Source organism: Asparagus officinalis, chromosome 8, assembly GCF_001876935.1.
Source record: "Asparagus officinalis chromosome 8, Aspof.V1, whole genome shotgun sequence".
NCBI lineage: Eukaryota > Viridiplantae > Streptophyta > Magnoliopsida > Asparagales > Asparagaceae > Asparagus > Asparagus officinalis.
The window spans coordinates 94976908-94991183 of NC_033801.1; the positions used below are offsets into that span (position 1 = coordinate 94976908).

Below are 14276 nucleotides of genomic sequence, written 5' to 3' on the forward strand. Positions count from 1 at the left end.
CCCCCCCCCAAAAAAAAAAAAAGAAAGAAAGAAAGAAAGAAACCACCCGACTCTCTCCACTTATTGCCATGTTCTAATCTTCCCCCTTCTCTCCAAGCTTTTTAAGTTATTTATTTTCAGAGGAGTGAACAAAGTCTTTTATCCATTGCTGCTGGTGATGGTGGTTTTTTTTAACAAAGATTTAGACGCAAAACCAAAAGTAGCTAAAAGTTGGGGTGTATTTGCAATCGGGGGAAAAACCATTTACTAGAAGTATCAGTCGTAAAGGGCAGTTAGTTAATAGAATAATCAAGTCAACCACATATCAAATTAAATTTACAAAAGGCATAAATAAATTTTATAATACCAGAAGACCTAAAATTAGCTCCATGTACCAGTTTCTACATGAGTATGGCTCTTTGAATTTGGTTTAAAATTACTGAGGATTTTTCTGATTCTTACTCCAAAAAGTCTTTTTTATACAAATTACAGTGATAATGTCAGCTACATGATGATATTATGAGCTAAATGAATAAATTATGATATAGGATTTCTTGCATTATATTCACAGATTCTCCAAATTGTAACCAAATATTTTATTTAAATGAAAATTCACTCGAAACGCTCTCAATTAACAACAAATAATTCTAAGAAGATGGAGTAATCACAAAACCCTAAAATTTCCCCTACCTCGGTTCTCCAAGTTCGCCTCAACTTTGGACCTGATCAAGCGCAGAGAATCACGAAACGAGCTCGCAGAGAGTTCGGATCTTTGTCGCCGGATCCGGATCTCTGTCTGGCACGCCGCCCGGAGCTCCGCCATCTTTTTGTGGATCGGATTCCTCCGCCGCCGTCGTCACTGCCGCCAGATCCATCTTCAGCCGGATGATGCTGGTTTCAGAGCATGACAGATAACGGGTTCGGGTTTTGAGGAAGTGGATTTGGATTTGGGATGGTTTTGGGGGGAGAATGGAGGGAAAGCTAGAGGTTTTGTTTTCGAGCTCGCTAAATTTTGGTTTTGGGTTTTTTTTTGAATTGGTGATGAAAACGACTCGGTGTGTCAAGATGGGCTGGATTGGGCCCACAGGCTATTTGTGGGCCGACTTCGGAGCACCAACCCAATACTAGTTTATTATTAGGGCTTTTTTATTTCTAGCCCCCAAATGTTTACTCATCTTTACCTATAAACTCAATCACTATTTGTTATATCCATAAACCCAAATATCTTTTTGTATTTATCTTTAAGCCTAACTTACAAAATACAGTAGGCTGAACACATGTATTTATACAGAAACATAGTAAAATTCCCAAAATATCCTTTCAATAGCCCTATATAAAACCCAGTTCCTCTCTCTCTCTCTCTCTCTCTCTCTCTCTCTCTCTCTCTCTCTCTCTCTCCTTATTTTCCCCATTTCATCTCTCAGCCCTAATTGAAAAACCTGCGTTCCCATTCTCGTCGTCGTAAGCTCGCTGTCGTCGACGTCGACGCCGTCTCTCTCTCTCTCCATTAAACCGTCGTCGTAAGCTCGCCGTCGCAGTCCCCGTGGCCCGTCGCCATCGCAGTGACCACGCCGTGAGCTCGTCGTCGCCTTGATCTCGACCTCGCCATCACAGTGACCACGTCGTGAGCTCGCCGTCGCCTTGATCTCGATGAGAGTGCTCTGACTGCTATCAGTCTCTGTGCATTGTGAACCTGAGTTAAGTATAAAATTGCAATAGTGTGCCCTCAATTTTAATTTGAAAAATCACTTACTCATACAGTCTAGTAAATTCACACCCAATGAAACCATAGCCCCCAACGAGGGAGGAAACATCACAACTACAGCGTATTTGTTGTATCCATAAACCCAATTATCTTTTTTTATTTGTCTTTAAGCCCAACTTACAAAATACAATAGGAAAAACATATGTATTTGTACACCCACATGGCTAAAACCCCAAAACACCACACGGTGAGCTCGTCGTCGCCTTGATCTCGACCTCGCCATCACAGTGACCACGTCGTGAGCTCGCCGTCGCTTTGATCTCGATGAGAGTGCTCTGACTGCTATCAGTCTCTGTGCATTGTGAATCTGAGTTAAGTATAAGACTGCAATAGTGTGCCCTCAATTTAATTTGAAAATTCACTTACTCATATAGTCAAGTAAATTCACACCCAATGAAACCATAGCCCCCAACGAGGGAGAAAACATCACAACTACAACGTATTTGTTGTATCCATAAACCCAATTATCTTTTTGTATTTGTCTTTAAGCCCAACTTATAAAATACAATAGGAAAAACATATGTATTTGTACACCCACACGGCTAAAACCCCAAAACACCACACGGTTAAAACCCAAAAACACCCCTCTCTCTCTCCCCCCTACTTAACCAGTTTTCTCTCTCACTCTCTTTTCTGTTCTTCCCCATTTAAGTATAAGACTGCAATAGTGCGCCCTCAATTTAATTTGAAAATTTACTTACTCATACAGTCAAGTAAATTCACACCCAATGAAACCATATCCCCCAACGAGGGAGAAAACATCACAACTACAGCATATTTGTTGTATCCATAAACCCAATTATCTTTTTGTATTTGTCTTTAAGCCCAACTTATAAAATACAATAGGAAAAACATATGTATTTGTACACCCATACGTTTAAAACCCCAAAACACCACACGGTTAAAACCCAAAAACACCCCTCTCTCTCTCTCTCCCACTTAACCAGTTTTCTCTCTCACTCTCTTTTCTGTTCTTCCCTATTTTCAAAAAAGTATAATATTTATATGATACTAACGTTGGCTTAATTTTTTTGGTTGCAGAAAAGCACATACTATGGATGTGGTTAGAATTCCATCAAATGTTGGCTACTTCCGGGACCTCCTTCAAAATCGTATTTCTTCTACATTGTTGGAGGATCATCGGACATCCCTTCGAGATACACCTTTCGATGGGTATTTGGATGTTCCTAATATTCTAATTCAACCTGTTCTAGTGGATTGCTTGTTGGAAGTCTTTGATGCTAAAAAAATAGCTTCAAAATTGGAGGAAAATGGACATGTTTTAGTGTTCAAGATGTTGCGAGAATTACGGGTCTTTCGATGGGAGGATCTATTGTAGATACGAGGTTCTATAGAAGCGATCGCGAGACAATCTACAAGCTCGTGCTATCATTTAGGTCAAAGACAGAAATTGTGGAGGATAGGAAGTGTAAGACTAGAAGAGGAAAAAAGAAAAGTAACGAGGGAAAGAAGAAGATTGTGTGTGCTAGAAGGGGTAGGATGGGTGAACTTATTGAGAAGATGGCTGAGCATAGAGATCCTCTTGTGCCACAGATGCTCGTGGCTTTCATCATAGGCTTTATATTATGCCCTCAAGCTAATATGGGTTGCCCTATGTTTGTATTTAGATATGCTGAGAAATTGGACACTCTTAATGAGTACAATTAGGCTGAAGCAGTGTTTAATGTGTTAAGGACCGAGATGGTTAAGGCTAAAAAGACCATCACCAAGAGGTCTAAGGGAAATCGAAGTAGAGGTGGTTATATGGGGGGCTTTGCATTGGTTTTGGTGGTAAGTTAACCTTTTCTATATTTATGTCATTTTTTATTTTATATATTTAGTTCATTTAGTCATATTTACTGATGTACTAAAATTATCATCTTTTCACAGATATGGTTTTATGAGCTTGTAGGCAAGTTAAGCCTTCGCATAGGAGCTGAATCCCTACCACCCATCCTAAGCTTCTACAAGTGTCCAAAACCTTTACGGAGGAATGTGTTGCAGAATTTAGTTAGAGACCCGGATAATTTTAGCCAATATCATAAGGGATCGAGGTCTCTAAAATTTGAAAAGATGATTGCTGAAGCTGCCACTTCCACTAAAGAAGCTGCTTCTTCAAAATTCAATGGAAAGGTATAATGGTTTATTTGTATGTAATGTTACTTTTCCAATTATTATGTAGGTTCAAATAGTAATTTAACGTGCTTTTTGATAAAATGGAACTTATTATTCGATGTTGGTGAATTATTTATGCTTTCGTTGGTTTGATTCATGAATGTAACTGTATTTGGGTTGTTTACATGTAGGTAATCACTGAAGCTGATTTGGATCGGCTCATCCATGAAAAAAAAGTTGAATTAAACCTTCTCTTGAAGATGAAGAGGGAAATATTCGGTGGAAGGCAAGAGGATGTCGATAGTGATAGCGGAGATGAAGATGGCGGGGATGATGAAGATGATAGTGATGGAGGCAATGAGGATGGCAGGAATGAGGAGGATGATAGAGATGTAGGCGAAGGTGAAGGTGAAAGTGATGGTGGAGTAGGAGATGAGGGGGATGGTGGTGATGTGGATGAGGATGAAGGAGATGTAGATAGAATGAATGTAGATAAAGATGATAGTGGAGATGATGATGGTGGAGATGGTGCTAATGACGATGTAGACATGGATTTAATTGAACCGGATGGTGACGCCTTTCTGCTTAGCCCACGCGATATTGCGGTGATTGAGGGCAACCGTAAAACCCCTTCCATTAAACGAACGGTTCTATCGAGATCGCGGCTCGCCGGACCATCTACATGTGATCCCTTTGTCCCGCTTTGTAATCGAAAAGGTGTACCAAAATATCCGGGAAGGAAGGAAGTAAGGGATGATGAATGAGAACTACTCGATAACTTTTGGAAGGACAAAATGATGACAATGTAAGGAATATCGAAAGACCTATTTTATGACTTTTATTGTGTTTTCATCGACACATTTACTAAGTTTTTTCATATGTAGGGAGACGTTAGTGTGGTCATCAAGTGATGCTTTGGTAACTCGTAAGGATGCATTGGAATTACTTAAAGGCGAAGCAATTGGTTGCGACGTAAGTTCCCTTTTTGGTAACTCGTAAGGATGCATTGGAATTACTTAAAGGCGAAGCAATTGGTTGCGACGTAAGTTCCCTTTTCCCCTCATGTTTCACACAATGCACGTGTAGCATATAACCTTTAATTTTTTATTATGTGCATTTCAGGTTATAGCCTCCTATGTTGTGCTTCTAAATATGTTGATGGAGATGCGTCCAAATTATGCAAAGGACATATACATCTGCAGCCCATGGGTTACTATAAGTGGATTCTCGATTGGAGATTATAAGTATTATTCATATATTATCTTTGATACTAAAAATAATTCTCTCTTTGGTTTTTTGTAGAGATGCATCAACGAAAATAATCCGTCAAGTGTCGAACGCATGTTTAAGCCAATAACTAGTACACGTTTCCTCGCACTTGATAAGATTAATTTTCCACTTCTAACTTGATTTCATTGGCATATGTTGGTGTTATCCATAAAAGATAGAAGGTTTCATCATTACTCTTCTCTACGCAGATATATGTCCGATGCCATTGATTTTAGAGTGAAGCTTATTACATCCATCTCCGATGAGTGGAATATGGATATTAGCTCTTATCATGAGGTAGAAAGTGTTGATGTACCTCAACAACATGGGTGAGTGTATTCAACCTACTCCTATGTTTTTTTGCTGTATTTGCCGATACATAGAATTTATATCGTGTGGTTCCATGAAAATTTTTATATTCATACTTCCTGTTTTTGTACTTTCTTGCAGTAGCCTAGATTGCGGGGTGTTCTTGATGTCATATATGTTTAGTCTCGTATCCGGCCAATCAATTTCAATAGATCAAAAGGATTGTGCAAGACATAGAGCTCATATCGTAGCTCTATTTCTATCTGAATGTATATTTTCCATAATTGTAATATGTTTAATGTATGCGGTTATACTTTTACATTCCGTCTACTATTCTTTTAATATGTGTATCGGTTGATTTCAGGATATAAACAATCACCGCAAGCTCTTTTCCCTGGATGCTAGATGCCATCCATCCTTTTTTTCCTGTTGATTGTTGTAAATCATCAGATGCTATCTATACTTTTATATTTCGTCTACTATCCTTTTAAGGCCCTTGGGAAATTTCAATGTTGAATTTGGCCCTTCTACGCTTACTGATCCTTCGAAGATTTGTGGGTTGTTGAACGGGTTGGAAACTATAAGAATGAATAACCCCTTTTGGCAGTCTTGATGGTGAATCTTTGGTGGTTTTTGCTTTGGAGAATCAGAGAGCAGGAAGCTTTGTAGGAATTAGCCATTATAACAAACAAAAACACCAAGTTTGCAACTATCTATTACATTCTTTATTATTCTTTGCATGTTGAGAGTTGTTTATATACTTAAAATTGTTCCTAATGATGCTTGTTTAAGCCGTTGAGCCTCCGAGACGAGTAATGAGCTAGCTAGAAAAGGAAATACAAGAAAGAAGAAAGAAGAGGGAAAATTGGATTTAAGTTAAAATTGTTCTATAATATGTGTAGCTGAAATACGTGTGAGTATGTTTTGTAATATTTCTCAGCTTTTGACTAAGTTTATGACTATGAATGTATCTGAAATATGTGTGAGGATGTTTTGTAACATATATGTGAGGATAATTTGTAACATATCTCAATTTGTGCAATTAGTTGTGACTGTGAATGTATCTCAAATTGGTCATTGTAGGGTCGAAAAATTGATGTTGGATTGATTTTCTTGCTTTAAGAAATGGGTTCGATCACTTGGTACGAAACCCTTACAATCGCTCACACTCTCTCCTGATTATAGATGAAGAGAAGATTAATTCAGCTTCTCTTTATTTAACGTGGGTTCTTGGTAGCGAAAGGATGTTTCCCTCGATGCTTGAGTCGAGATTGCCTCCCGTTGACGATCAGACCAAGATCACTAAAGCTTCTCACGATGCTTGAGTCGAGATTGCCTCCCGTTGACGATCAGACCAAGATCACTAAAGCTTCTCACGTTCATTGACCGGCTAGAATCGAGGTTCCTCCCGTTGACGATCAGACCAAGATCACTAAAGCTTCTCACGTTCATTGACCGGCTAGAATCGAGGTTCGAACTCCGGATCCGTGTGAAGAAACTTCGATCTCTGATGCTTCTTGAAGTCTAAGTTTAAAATCTCCAACCCTTTTCTCTGTAGCCATCCATGGCTATTTATAGGGTTTAAGCACATAACTGACGTGCTATAATCATGGGTAGAGCGGTGTAACTGCCTCCTCCAAATCAGCACACGTCGTAACGTGCTCCTGAAGATTAGCCCACGTGATTGACTAAGTCTTTGGAGCTGTTATAGCTAGATCTCATGTGGATGACGAACCTCGTCTTTAATTGAAACATGGTTCATCAAGTAAGACGAGCCTCAATACGCAGTGAGGTTCATCTTAGCAAGCAAACTTTGCAGTAAACCAGCTTCTTCTGACGAATCTTGTCTTCGCTGACTTCGTCTGACGACCCTCATTTTTACTAATGAACTTCATCTTCGACAGCTGAATCCAACTACATAGCAAGTCTTGTAAGTTTCCTTTTGACGGGCCTCATCTTCACTAATGAGCTTTACGTCTGATAATGAGCTTCGAACCTCGTGTCCAATGATGATCTCCGAACCCCGTATCCACTAGTGAACCTCGAACCTCGTATCTAATGATGAGATTCAAGTCTCAAGATCAGTTTCATTCAATAATGAACTTTGTCCTTTGATGTTGAGCTTCGCTGCGTGGCGACTCTCGTTCTTAAGGTTGATCTTCACTAAACGACAAGCCTCATCTCTGATTGAGACGAAGTTCGTTTTCCTGACCACCCTTCTCATATTTTTGGAATTTTGGCATTTTTGAATGCCTACAAAACCCCCTTCAAAGTTTTCAGACTTGAATTGGGTTGTATGTACTCTGAAACACTTTGAATAGGCATCTTGATCTTGCAAAGTTTATCTGACGAACCTAGTTTCGTCATGAACTTCGTCTTTGCTATGAAATTCAACATGAATATTATCTCGCGGTTCATTCTGGAGTTCGTCTCTTTATACGAGCCTTGTCAGAATAACAATCACCTAACAAATGACACCTTGCGGCTTTGTCAGCAATATTGCTATGCGTCTTTCCCAGACCTAGTGAATAGTTGCCAGCTGGTGCTTAGAAATCTCCATGAATCCCGTCCGCAGATCTTGTTGGGGAGAGATTTCATCAAACGACCTCAACCGAAGATCGCAACCCTTGATTCGATCTTTTCCCGCCCCTATATATAGGGATCATCATATGAGGAGTCCTTTCTTCTCTTCGTCATTTGGACTATCTGTATTCCTCTTCTTCCAAAGTTTCAATCTTTTCTCCTTCGCGAGCTCTTCAAAAGAACTCAATGGCCCCCAAGACCACTGTAGATTGAAGCAAAAGCAAGGGCAAGAAGGCTGCTAGCTCTTCACACGAACCCGCTGCTCTACCTACTTTCTCAGGTAATAGATCTTAAATGCACAATTTGCGTTCTGGAAGATATCAACCTTGTCTATTTTAGACTTGGGTTTCTTGAGAAAGATGAACAGTTTCCTCTAGACTCATCATAAAGATGACGTTTTTTTGACTTGATGAGGTTCGTCCTCGAAGAGTCTCGTCTCGTCTTTTGAGGAGTCTTATCTGCAAGTTGAATTTCACATGTCCAACGATGTTGGCTATCTTGACGAGGGTCATCCTCTAGATTCGTTAAATGAAATTCGTTTATATGATGAACTTCGTCTTTTCATCGACCACGTTCGTTGGATTGGTGAACCTGATTTTCAGGTGATGAACCACGAACTTCGTTTTCACCAACAAACTTTGTTGTACTGACAAGCCTCGATTTCTCTGTCAAGGTTTGTCGAGTGAATGAAATTTGTTTGGCCTACTATTTTTGACACTTTGTTGTAACACGAGGTTCATCATTCGAATGAAGTTCGAAGTTCATTACTAGAATGACCTGGTTCATCATTCGAATGAAGTTCGAAGTTCATTACTAGAATGACCTTCGTGTCTTTTAGCCGTGACTACTGCTCGAGACTGACTTTGTTTCGTCTTTTTCATTACTAGAATGACCTTCGTGTCTTTTAGCCGTGACTACTGCTCGAGACTGACTTTGTTTCGTCTTTTTGTGCAGTTGTATATCCATCTGTTCCACTTCCCCAACGTGGTGATCTCGGAGTAGATGGTACTCAGGTGGCTACTGATAATCATATTTTATTACAATTTTATACCCTCATTATCTATTTTATATGAATAAATACAGTACTAATAATTGCTTTTATCTTTAATTACAGGTTAATAAAGAATAAATCCCAAAAATCCCATCTCTCAACAAAGACCCTTGAGTAAATGAAGAAATAAGAGAATTAATTTTTGAAAATCACATGTGTGCAAGGAACCGGATTTGGACTTGGTTGCTTAAAAATGAAATGGACTTTTATGCGAAAATCACAAGATGCTACAGTGGACCGGAACCAAGGCTGCAAAGTTTGATTTTTAAGGCCGTTGCTGACATTGGACTTTGATCAAAAGAAATGGGCCGGTTGTTTGAATTTGCTGCGGATTTGTTTTGAAAAATCAAATGTGAACTTAGTTGCTGCAAGTTAATCAAAACCGGACTTCAAAATTCTCTTGAATACTGCCAATAGGCCACTTGCTGATTTGGACTTGATTTATGTGAATGGGCCACTTGCTATGGGCCGGCTGTTAATTTTGATCAAATGAAGACCGGATGATTGGGCTTGCTTGGCTTTTGATCAAATGAAGACTTGATGGGCTGCTGCAGAATTTGAAAAAATCAAATGAAGATTGGGCCTTAGAAAATCAAATTAAGAAGAACAAAAAGCAAACTCTTCACTAACAAATTCAAAGGTGGAGATTGTTACTTGGGGCTCAAGACAAATCCAATGACTCATATTTATTGGAGATTACTATAAATAGGGGTAGAGAGTGAGGGGTTAAGGGTGTGAAAATTTTTGTAACTCCTTTTGGAGAGGAGGGCTACTCTTAATTGAGAAGGCCTTCCAAAATTGTAACTTTTGTTGTAATTAATAATAATAATTTTTTTACCACTTTAAATTTTTCTCTTCTTCTCTTTATTGGATGATGAAGATGAAGATGAAGATGGAGAATTATTTGAAGGTTTGCATTTCTTTTCTTTTTCTCTTTTATTGCTTATTAGTTTAGATTTATTTCTATGCTTGTAGTTAGATTTTATTTTCTTGTTAAATAGCCAAGAGGCTAGAACCCTCTTGCCTTAGATTTATTTTATGCTTATAGAGTAGATTTATTTTCGTGCATTTAATTCTTGCAATTTTATTTTGTAGTTTAGATTTTGCAATTTATTTTGTAGTTAGATTTTAATTTCTTATACTATTCACCTTGAGGCTAGAACCCTCTTGGGTTTAGTTTTTCTTTTTGTTTATTTTTATTTTGTTTGATTCGCGTTTAGGCTAGAACCCTCTAGGGAATCACCCTTTTCTAAGAAGTTGGTTCAATTTTAGATTACCCATATCTATAATTGAATCCACTATCTTTAATTTCTTGCATTTTCTTTTATTTTAGAATTTTGTTCTTCATTCTTGATTTTTTAATTGTTTCTTGATTTTATTCATTTTTCATTCTCACCTTATTGATCATACTCATTCTTTTTCAAATCCACTCTCACTTACACTTTGCACCTATTTACACACCATTTTCACTATCTCAATCTCTTCACAATCACATTCACTCATCACTCCTATTTGTCACGCACACAACAAAAGAACCGATTTTATATTTTCTCCTACAAAACACCTTCCTCGTGGGATCGATATCTTAAATACTATAACTTGACACGGTTGTGCACTTGCAACCTTTTTGGTACATGTTTATGCCGCATCAGCTACAATTCACCCTCATTACACTGCCTTGAGAGTATTCCTTTATTTGGAGAACGAGAACCAGAAGAAGCGGATCTTCTTTCTGAACCTCTGATCTCCACATTTAGGCGCATGATCACTGATGCTCCCCTAGAGTCCATTAATCGCAAACCCATTGTGAAGCCTGTTTTCTTATTTAGAGACTCTTTAGAGGATCCCGATTTGTTGGATATCTGGACTTATGAATGGTTCAGAACCGTGAATGGGTGCAACTTTTTCTTACCTCGAATGGAGCGTGACGTTTCTCTTACCGCTTTAAAGATCGTTCGGCTCCAAGGAAAATGGACTAGGATTTAACTCCACCATAAGATAGGGTTACATGTGGCTACTTTTCTCGTAGCGGTGCTAAGATAGATAGCAATAGCCGTTACATCATCGAATTGCACCCAAGGCTTTTTCAAAAGGAGTTTTTTGTTGGTGAGACTGTTGAGGAGGCTAACACTTTTGGTCATGCGTTCTTTAGGCGAACGGGTCAATTCCCTGCTAAAGACTTTAGGACTCCTGGTTGGTCTTATTGGAGTCCTACGTAATGGTGGCCTCGTATTACTGAATACATCTTGCAGGAGAATCAGGAAGACCTGCAAAGGTTTGGATTTTTTGCACCCCTCAGGGCAACCCAATTTGGGTTAGTCAATAACTCCCACCAGTTCTTTGGTATTTTGAAGTTATATAATCCTACAACCCGTACTTTCTTTACCCCCAATGGAGAAATATGGATTGCTCTTCATGAGATGGAGGAAGTCTCCAGGTTGCCGAATGGGAATTATCCGTATGAGGAATACATCCCGGGTGAACGGGAGTTAGATGCTCTAGAAAAAGAACAACCCCAGGTGGTAGAGACCTTTTAGGAGGTAATGTGTCATTACCACATTTGCATGAATGTAGAAGGACGACTCAATAAGAGGGGTGAAAAGCTCCTCAGCCATAATATCTGGGCACATTATCTCTTCAAGAATTTGGAACACATGAATGATCCAGTGGTGCCGTTGGGTCCTTTTGATGCAAGTGAATTGTCTCGACGACTACTTGCTTATCCACCCATGCATTGCATATCAGAATCGAGTGAACAAGGTTACCCTGTTGGTACCACCTTTGAGAGTTATTTCTTTCAAGGTGGAGAGCCAATCTCTTCCAAGGCGTTGCTGGCAGGATATCTCATGTTATGGCTTCATCAAGTCATTGTTGTTTCTAGAAACTTTGACCTGCTGCCAATGGAAGTGGTGTTACCAGCCGTATGTTTAGCGCATGATCATTCTTATGCCTTTCTTCCTGCCATGATTGCCCGCATTCACCATGGATTGTGGAGTTTATGTTATTAATTCTGTCGAGGCAACGAGAATCCAAAGGTCGGGCTGCCTTATACTTATTTCATGGCATGGGTTGTTCTGCACTGTCCAACCCTTATGAGCACGCCTTCTGCTCGTACAGAAGGTCAAGTTACTCCTTTCCTTCAAAGATTGGAGAACTCAGATTGGGAATACCACTATATGGCCTTGGTAAGGCACATTCTCCGCGACCATAAGAGGTAGGAATTCAATCGATGTTTTCCTCATTTTCCCGGAACCAGCTATGGACAGGCCGTCGTGGATGTATCGAATGGTCAGGGTTAAAGCACCCTATCACTTGGCTGCTTCATGTGGCTTATGACCATTCGTCCCGGGTATCATATTTTTTGCTTTGGCCCTGTGTGTGTGTTAGAGCCTTACTTGCCTTGCCGCTTTGCTCGCCAATTTGGCTATGCTCAGTTGTATATCAATAACCCTAACACTCAACTGAAGTCTGATGGTTGTAGCTTGATTATTGGAGCCAGAGCTTGGTATTAGACTACTGCCAGAGGTACGGGTGCTCGTTTCTTGCTTTCACAACAGAATCCGCAACCTTGGACCATGCTTGCTTATTGTAAGTGGCATTGTCTGGCAAACGCAGCGGTCCAAAACTTCAATGTCAATTCTTCAGGACTACGATATATTCGACATCGATATAAATCTAGCAATGCTTCTAGACGAAGCTGTATACCAGGACTCAAGGAGTTCTTATATGCCGAGGAAAGTGCTGAGGTAGAAGACTCTCGTCCCTCCAGTCCTCATGAAACTCGAGAGGAGATAGACGTAGCTCTGAATGAGGATATGCCTCATAGATCTCCTCATGTTGACGAATACGGGAGTCACTGTAGGCATCAAAAATTACCTATGAGTTCCCACACGTAGCTCAAGATAAAGAGAACATAATGAGTGTCATCATCCGAGTCAAAGAAGATTATCAGATGTTGATAAGATGCATGAAGCAAATCGGTAAAACGCATAAGTCAACAAAGTGACGAAACACGCGTAAAAGGGGAAAACAAGTGCATGAAGCAAATCGGTAAAACGCATAAGTCAACAAAGTGACGAAACACGCGTAAAAGGGGAAAACAAGCAAACCGAAGGAGATACAAATAGAGTCAACAAAGTGACGAAACACGCGTAAAAGGGGAAAACAAGCAAACCGAAGGAGATACAAATAGCCAAAGGGTCAAAAAAACACAACAACAGTTCCGAGCTACCACGACTATTTGGGCCTACCAAATTCCCAAAACACGGATTTCGATGTTTTATTAGAATTCTTTCGTCCCAGGACCTCCCCAACTATTCTGAAGCTATCCTTAAGTGCGCCTGGGTGGTTATCAACTGTAGATAATGTCAAAACACTTGATCTTATCAGAAAATGCAGCGACAAAAGCCTATAAATAGAAGCCTAGGGTCTTCAGTTGAGAAGATCTGAAATCGGAGGGTGAGGTGTTGTCCAATTGAACAGTAAACCATGAATTTCAGAGGGGAATTGGCAGATCTTGGCGAACTTTTTCATAAAGAGAAATCCTTCGAAAGATTTGAGATTCTCTCCCCCTCTTTCCTCCAGATCAGACATTGTTTTGATTACGAGAAGAGCCACAATTTCGCTTGGTCGTGATTGTCGCTGCTACAATTGTTTCCTTCATGAAACAAGATCATAATCACACTTGTCAACCAGATCTGATCCGCGGTAGTTCACGGACTAATGCGTCCCCGGCACAAGCAAAGATCCCACACAAAGTAACAGGAGATAAACTATTGTTGCGTTTTGTTTCATAAAGTTATAATTTTTACTTTTCTCATTGTAAGGAGATCTTATAAAAAGATCAACTTGAACTTGTAATCGATAAACTGTGTAATAGGTTTGACAACAATGGAAAATTCAACTTTTGACGAAAACAAACTGGCGACCACAGTGGGAGCCGACGGCCTTTCTGCGAAAGCTGTGGTGTCGCAACCAAGGATTCTTATCCCGGTTGACGAAGAGGTTGAATATGAGTTTGACCAACAAAAGTATGAGGAGTATATGTCTTCCTCCTCTTCCCCTTAAAAGAGCAAGAAGATATCTTCCACAAGGAAAGTTCGCTGGTCTTCAGATCTAAAGACCCATGATGATGATCTTTGCCCCGTCACTGCTGCAGTTGCATTGCCCAATGCTCTTATGATGCTTGAAGAAGTGGGATCTTCA

General features: G+C 39.7%; 1 protein-coding gene across 1 annotated transcript in view; it reads right to left on the bottom strand.

The window, feature by feature from the left end:
* LOC109851466 (probable kinetochore protein SPC25) overlaps nucleotides 1-996 on the bottom strand; it is a 17901-nt gene extending 16905 nt beyond the window's left edge. The window contains exon 1 of the mRNA XM_020421601.1: nucleotides 670-996. Within this exon, the coding sequence (XP_020277190.1) occupies nucleotides 670-802 (133 nt within the window). The 5' untranslated portion in view covers nucleotides 803-996. The remainder of the gene's footprint in view (nucleotides 1-669) is intronic.